At 38.2% G+C, this 7983-nt stretch overlaps 1 protein-coding gene across 1 annotated transcript; it reads left to right on the top strand.

Moving 5' to 3' along the window:
- Window positions 1-1299: 1299 nt before the first annotated feature.
- Window positions 1300-4900, top strand: LOC149141427 (homeobox-leucine zipper protein HOX16-like). The gene is made up of 3 exons (XM_089452252.1): window positions 1300-1861; window positions 2275-2660; window positions 3944-4900. The coding sequence occupies exons 1-3, from the start codon at window positions 1783-1785 to the stop codon at window positions 4538-4540; spliced, it is 1062 nt and encodes a 353-aa protein (XP_089308378.1). The 5' UTR covers window positions 1300-1782; the 3' UTR covers window positions 4541-4900.
- The last annotated feature ends 3083 nt before the right edge of the window (window positions 4901-7983 follow it).

Below are 7983 nucleotides of genomic sequence, written 5' to 3'. Positions count from 1 at the left end.
TGCGCCCTCATCAAACATTACAGGCATCAGTTCCACAGCCCATAAAGAGTCATATGCATTGCTATCCTGCCTTTTATAATGATTTTGAAAAAATCTTGTGGCTTCTGCCGAGATATCCTGTTGAGTGTGGTAGAAACCCCCCTTGCCATCCTCAATCTTCCAAATGGAGTTTTTGGCCCGTCGAGCGTTTGCGAAATTGTGAAAAAACTTAGTATTTCGATCACCCTCCCTGAGCCATGTCGCTCTGCTTTTAAGCCTCCATAATGCTTCCTCCTTTTGCAGCAGCTCTTGTTTCTTTTTTTGCAGGGATCTGATGAGGGTTTTTTGATCGAAAGATAGACCATTATAATGGACCGAATTAGAGAGATAACATATTTCTTTTTTGATGTCAGATAGCTCCTGTTTGTCCATTCTCCTCTTCTTGATCTGCCAATCCTTTGCTGCTTTTCTCAGCAATTGAATTTTTTCCCGGAAAGTAAGTAAGAAAGCCTCTTTTGACATTTAAATAATTTTAGTGTTGGATTTTCCAAAATTTTGAATCTATTTTATAGATTCAAAAACACAATTTCAACCACAACAAAAATTTAAATTTTACTAAAAACGTAAATTTATATAATATTAGTGCTCAATTTTTTATTTTTATTTTTTCCAAAATTTTGAATCTATTTATACATTCAAAGACACACAATTTCAACTAATAAACACAATTTCAATTTAACAATCTCAAAAACTCGGAAGAATTAAACCGCTCTTTTGAATTCTTACACTTCACTTCACCATGGAGTTGCTCATACCCTGGTCAATAGTTCAGTAAGAACACGTTTAACCACAAACTTAGTTGTCATTGATGCGCATCAGAATTCACAAAAACAACAAATGCCTTGAACCGCGTGCCAATCAGAATTGACCAGAGAGTTAAGATTTTCAGTCTGATAGGTGGGAGATCCAACACGATCATTTTCAGATGCCCAGATCTGACACTCACTGCTTCCATGACCTATGGGAGTGGAGTTGTATGGTAGTTGAAACTCCCAATAAAATTCTAATTCTAATTTTATTCCCATACTGGGGAAGGAAGGAGGTGGCCAAACCATGGTCTCATGTTTAAAAATAAAATCTAAAGTTGAAATCAACCGATTCCACCAATCGGAATTGTACATCATTTTTGCCCAATTTGATTTCTTCAAACCAAGCATATGATAGATGCATGAGCCATGCCCGACATCACAGAGATGGATGATGTGTGAGGGGTCATCCATTCATAATTTATTCATGCGCTGGCAATTGGAATCTGGCAAGGAAACTCCCGCCGGTGGAGTTAGAATCCCGGCCGGCAGGGGGGCGAGCCCTTCAAAACCACTCGCACCCCTGGCCCCTGGACGAAGGAAGAAATGTTCTTCTCTCTGCAGAGCCATACCTCAATATGCTTTGCATCTCTTCTTCGTTTTGAATTCTCCCGTCTCTGCCTAAGTAAATTCTCACAATAATATACACAGCCATTCTCTCCATATTTCCGTAATCGGATGATACTTCTGGTTTTTCTGTTGCTGCCATCGTGAAAAAGATTTGCGTTTGTGTGTTTGCTGAGGAAATTTAGTGTTGGTAGACTCTTGAAGCGTATAGCTGAGAGTCTGTAAACATGGGTATTATGGCTTGCTCACTGGGATCCCGTATGCCTACTCTGTGGAGCACAAGCTTCTTTCGTCACAAGCACTTTCTCTAGTAGAGCTATTATCAGAAGAACTTTAGGAAGCGAGGGGTAGTTGTCTGTATTAAATAAAAATGGCGTCCAATGGGATTATGTTCAATGCTTCCAATCGAAATTTGATCGTCATGGTGAATGAAACTCCATCCTTCGAAGGTAACCATTCACTTCATTCACACCTTCCCATTTATAGTTTTGCTAAAACACCCACATAGAATTTTTGCACCAACACCATCTGTATCCATAACATCCCATACCATACCACTAAGTGTTTGTTGAAATAATCTTAAATGGAAATATTTTGAAGGGCTAATTTTCATTAAATAAGACTGTAGAATGCATGATAGTCATTATCAGATTGACTGAGGACCTTATCAGTGGTGTATATGAGTCCATGTTGATAAAGAAATTTCTGCCATTCAGATCTATTAAAAAGTTCCGTAGCTATAAGTTTTATATGAATGGTCCAGGTCCTAGTTGCAAATCACTGGATTATTGTTGGGAATTCATCATAACTTTCCTTTGTATGTGATATTCCTGTAGATAATGTTGTGGTTTTGATGACACAGCTAATTCAAGTTTGGATGGAGTGATGAAGAATGTGTCAAAGAGGCCATTCTACAATACAGTTGATGCAGACGAAGCAGGGGATGAGGACTTGCTGGACGAGTGCGTTCATCAGCCAGGAAAGAAAAGAAGACTTTCGGTAGAGCAAGTTCGCTTTCTGGAAAAGAGCTTTGAGTTGGACAACAAGCTTGAGCCGGAGCGCAAAACTCAGTTAGCTAGAGATTTGGGATTGCAGCCTAGGCAGGTTGCAGTCTGGTTCCAGAATCGGCGTGCCAGGTGGAAGACCAAGCAATTGGAGAGGGAATATGACATTCTGAAATCAAGCTATGATACTCTCAGGGTGGATTATGATAATCTACTCAAAGAAAAAGATAAATTGAGATCTGAGGTGAGTTGCTGCCATGCTTTTTCTTTTCCTTTTTGGAAAGTTGATTTCACGAGTTGTTTCTTAACAAAAGCTGGTTCTTTTCAGATAAAAAAGAAGTGTTAGCATATATTCAGACCTAGTCACAATAAGCGAGGCTATGTTGGAAAAAAGTAATATACATAAACCTATGGGATTCCTATAACTAGGCATTAGGCATGGTTAGGATCATAAACTTCACTTGCTTGAAATTGATTTTTGATTAAAGAGGCTGATACTTTAGCATCTACCTGTATTGACTTCGAATGGTTTTGTTTGAAAGGAGAAGATGATTCCGTTCAATGAAAATTACAATTCACATGCCATTTATGTAGATTAAGTCACCACAATGCATCGATAGCACCTCATCAATTGAGCCTCAATGATTACTTAATCTGAAATTTTTTATTTCATGAATATAGGAATTTAGTTACCTCTGCCCCATTGAGACATAATCACTGATGATCCTTTTTGGTTGAAGGGATGGTTTTCTAGCTTATAAACATATTAAGTTTGAAGCAGAGCCCGTGAACATTTAAACAATTTTACTGCTAATATTTTTTCTTGTAAATAAAGTCTTCAGTAGAGGGTTACCATTCTCAAGATATTACCTAGGTAGCTTTTATGTAGCATGCTGTCAAAAGTTCTTTAAATGAAAATTCAACTAAAATGCAGTATTCTTAATATACACCAGGAGGTACTTTAGGATTAGAAAGGATATTTAAATTTATTTATATCCAGCAACACTCAAAATTTTAGCCCTGTGGGCTAGCTCGAGAGGTTGAGTACTTTAACATTCATACAAAAGGTCTCGGGTAATCTGCTGGGCTGGCTTCCTTTCTTGCATGCATCACTCAATATCTCTACTATGTCAGGGGCTGTAATCAGTGTCAACAGATTTACAATGAATACCCTCTGGTAAATTTGGGGAAGTGCCCGGGGTTTCCCCACAAGGTTTTCATTGGGGAAAAAACCAGGCATAACTTCAATATTCTAAAGTGCACATTGGCATTCTTTGAAAACCCCAACAATTAACTCTGTTTCTTATATCGGTGCAATTATATTGTAGCACTTCTGTGGAGGGCAAAAGGCTGTCCTCTTACAGGTGTTCATCAATTTGGTTTCATTGAAGCTCTAATCTAGCTATCAAGCCTGCAATATTCATATGATTCCAAATTCTCATCTTGGGAGCATTGTTCCTAGTATACTATTCATATGCATAAATCGAAAACTTGTGACATATCTCAAGAGTTGGTTATGTTGTGCAGGTCATTTGCCTGACAGACAAACTACATGCCAAAGAGAAAGGTTTGGAAATCCAAACAAATGATTTGGAGACAACTTGTAAAAAAGCATTCATCCAATCCGATTCCCAGTTTGAGAGCTTGGAGAAATCTGGGATTGTTTCCGAAGGCATGACTGCTTCTTTTGATCAGCAACTAGTGGGCTATAGCATTGAAGATCATCATAGCTCGGGAACAGATGGAAGTGCTGTCGTAGATGAGGAAAGCCCTCATCACATTGATAGTAGGCATTCTTCGGTTGTACTATTGGGCTATAGCATTGAAGACCCTCTTAGCTCGGGAACAGATGGAAGTGATGTCTTAGATGAGGAAAGCCCTCATCACATTGATAGTGGACATTCTTCGATTGTAGGCTATATCACCTCAACCCGTGTTTCACACATTGAAACAGATCAGTCTGACTTTTCTCATGTTGATGAAGAACAAGGCATGAGTGAAAAGCTTCAATTTCCTCAGGACTGTCATAATCTGAAAATGGAGTGTGGACTTTTCCCAGAGGCACCAACAACATCTTGTAATTATGTATTTTCCATGGATGATTCATGGTGGGAATGGTCATAAGTAGCTAATTTGCTATTTAGTTCATTTTGTACGATCTATCTCATCACAGCAAAATGGTTTAAACTTAAAGTAGAGATCCACTCCCCATTACTTGAGAAAGTAGACTTGACATGGTAAGGTTTGTCCTCCAGGTTGTAAATGTTCTGGAGAGTGGGTTCTCTGAAGCTTCCTCTATCTATCAATGGATTTGCCATGTTGAACTTATTTTTGGTTTACATGTTTTAGGAATAGATATGGCAAACTATTGGAGGGACAGCAACTGAAGGCCTGCTCTCTTTGATGAATTTTCTAAGACAAACAGATCTTTGTACTTTTACTGTAATGTAATCTTTGATCTTCTATTAAGTTATTTTTCAGGAATTACTTGTATTGAAAAAACAAGGTGCCACATCCAATTGTTTATTAATGAAGCATTTAAGCAATGTTCGAACGTACTTGGTTACTCATTCTCACATTTAAGTTGAACTGTGATTGCTCTTTGGAACTATCATTCCAGTTGATTCAAACAAAATATGTTTTAAATATAAGAGTTGAAGATGTATTGCCTTTTCCAAGCTAGGATTTATTGATTCCAAAGTAAGTCTGAGGCATCTAGGAAAAGGTGATGAGATATTTCCTCTGGAAAGGAGGAAAAACTAGCACCAAAATGTGTAATATCAGTAAGATGGGAAGTGGTTTGTCTATCTTTCTCAGAAGGTGGATCGATGACAAGAAACATTTGCCTCTTAATGGAATTGTTGGCAGCTAAGAAATTTCTGGACCCCAATGGTTATCGGCCACATTCCATTATAGAGAATACCATAAATTCTTCTCTTAGCAGATCCGTTTAAAAGGGATTTCAAAGAATGTATGCAGTATTTTCATTGGCAAGTTTGAGGAACAAAGATGAAATAGAATGTACAGTTGGCCGGATTGTCCTTATCAGCTTGCTTATTTATCATTTATGAGGGAACTAAGCAAAAGAAAGGTGTATATTAGAGAGAATAAAAAAACACTGATCTAAGAAGGGGTAAGAAGCTGTATTTTTTGTCATTGAGGGATATAAATACTGGACGCAGAAACATAGAAACCCTTACAGTTATCCTTTAGCTAAATGGGCCTAAGTCTGGAAATCATTAGCACCTACAAAAGTTAAATTTTCCATTTGTCCTTGAAGGGAAAATTATTACTGCAGAAAACAGTAAAGAAGAGGTTTCCAAGGGCCTTCTATGTGTGTGCGCTGCTAGAAAACAAATAAAACTCTCCCCCGTTTGTTGATCACTTGCTACTTTGTTATCTCCGAAATCTTGTCTATTGGGGATGGGGAGACGAGAAATCTTTGGACCCCATTGGTTATGGGCCACATTCCATGTTAGAAATTACCAGAAATCACTTCCTTAGCAGATTGGTTCAAAAGCAGAGATATAGTGAAGGGAGCAGCTTTCAAAGAATGAATCAGTGTTTTCATTGGCATGTCTGAGGAATATAGATGGAATAGAGTGAACACTTGGAAGGATCTTCCTTGTTAGCTTAAATTGGTTAATTAATAATTTCTAAGAGAACTAAGTAATCCCCCCATTTGTTGATCACTGGCCACTTCGTTAGGGAAGTCTGGAGCTTAATCCTTAGACTGAGATTCAGTTCAACCCTTAGTCAGGTATCAGTTACCAATTTTGTTGATATTTGCCTTCAAATTTACAGGAATAGGTTCAAAGGTAAGAATTGTGTCATGGAGGGTGTGTCTAAACAGGAACAAGTCAATCTTCAAGGGAGTTAAAAAGAAGGCCATTGGACAGCAGCAGTGAACATATTCCATTGTATACAGCAATGAACATATTCCAGTGACTGAAAATAATAGTAGTACAGTAGAAATCCCCTGAAGCTCAACTTCAATATGAGAGTTAGGAATTAGAGTGACAGTCTTTGTAGCCTTGTAGGCCTTGATTAATTTTAAGTTGAACATGTCACAGGTGTTATTTGCTCAGAGGCCTTCTGACTAGTATAAGTCCATGTTATTCATGGTGCCTCAAAATAAAAACTGGAAGGGCTGGGGAGGGGGAAGGATTCATCTACTGAAATCGCGACCACTGGTACTTTCAGTTTTGAGTGGGTTATCTTACAATGACTGGGCTAAAGAGTGCTAATTCTTGGGTTAAAAGATATCATGGTTTGGGTTAGACCAGAGATCTAATCATTCGAGATTCTAAGTTCATCATGCTGGTCCAAAAAAAATTCCCATGACAAAAGGATGTGTTTCTTAAATAAACTCAAGGAGATACGAGATCTGTTAGTATTTTCTCAACATAAGATGGAAGATATTTATAGGCTTTAGAACAAGCCGGTAGATCATCAGCCCAAAGAGGCATTGAATTTGTAAGAAAAGTGTGATTATAGAAGCTAATGTAAAGACATCTTACCTTGGGACTGCTGGATTGTACAATCAAAAAGGTTTGCTGGTAAATACAAAATCTGCACGAGTGAACTTGTGTACATCAGAGTATAACTAGTGTGTGGGGTAAGCTACCCTATGGATCAGTGGATAAGAAAGCAGCCGAGAGAGTATCATAATTCTCTATGACAATCTTTCAGTAGTTTAAATTGGTTGGGTAGGCCCCTATACCCATCTCCCAGGTTTTGACAAGCACATAATAGATGCAGCTGGAAATGTATTATGATAGACATTTTGTTTGTTTTCAAAGAAAAAGTATCCCCTTAATTTGGGAGAGCAAATAAGTTGAAATATACATATCAACTTAAAGATGAGATGTACATTGCAGAATAGGATTCAAATTTCATGTTATTCTACTCATAAGAGTTCTTTATACTGAGGTAGGATAGGTGAGTGAACCTGAAACATGCCTTGTTTATATGGAAGAAGGCGGTGGTCGAGAAGATATAGTACAAGCACTGTGAAAATTGGTTTCTTTCAGTAGGCCGACGTCTGTTTGAATATTCAATGCGAAAAGCTGAGGGAATTGTTAAAAAATCAGAAGGCAGAAATATTTTCTCTGGTTGATAATTACTTGTGATATTCTTACATTCTTATCAACTTTCTTATGTTCTTTTATCTTTGTTTCATCAAGCGATTATCAAAAGCAAAACATGAAGATCAGGGACATTAGATGTAGGCGGGCAGCCAGGGCTAAAATCCCTATATAGGGGAAAACCCAGTCAACGGACTCTTCCTTCAGTAGATTCAAAAACAAGATGAAATAGACCAAGACTCTAGACCCACGGACCTTCCTCCTCCACCAAGTCAGCCCTTCCTCTTTGTAAATATCATTTTCTTACTCTTCCAAATGTCAGCCCTTCAAAGTGCAGCTTCAATCCAGAACTTCGATCCAGCAGCAGAATTTTCAGCCCAGCTACTCCAGAATTTTGGCCTCCCCAGCAACTGCAGAATTTCAGCCCCTCCAGCTGCTTCACACGTGTGGGAAAGAGAGAGAAAATTTTGACCGTTTATG

This window comes from Pinus tabuliformis, chromosome X, assembly GCF_031772625.1.
Source record: "Pinus tabuliformis cultivar Carrire ecotype Pingquan chromosome X, CPIR1, whole genome shotgun sequence".
Lineage (NCBI taxonomy): Eukaryota > Viridiplantae > Streptophyta > Pinopsida > Pinales > Pinaceae > Pinus > Pinus tabuliformis.
The sequence above is the reverse complement of the archived record's forward strand: the minus strand, read 5'-3'. Positions and strand labels throughout refer to the sequence as shown.

Excerpts from the sequence above, each read along its gene's own strand:
- LOC149141427 (XM_089452252.1), top strand. The coding sequence starts at position 1,783 with ATGGCGTCCAATGGGATTATGTTCAATGCTTCCAATCGAAATTTGATC. Across the intron at positions 1,862-2,274 it reads TGAAACTCCATCCTTCGAAG|CTAATTCAAGTTTGGATGGA; the intron begins GTAACCATTCAC and ends TTGATGACACAG. Across the intron at positions 2,661-3,943 it reads AAGATAAATTGAGATCTGAG|GTCATTTGCCTGACAGACAA; the intron begins GTGAGTTGCTGC and ends TATGTTGTGCAG.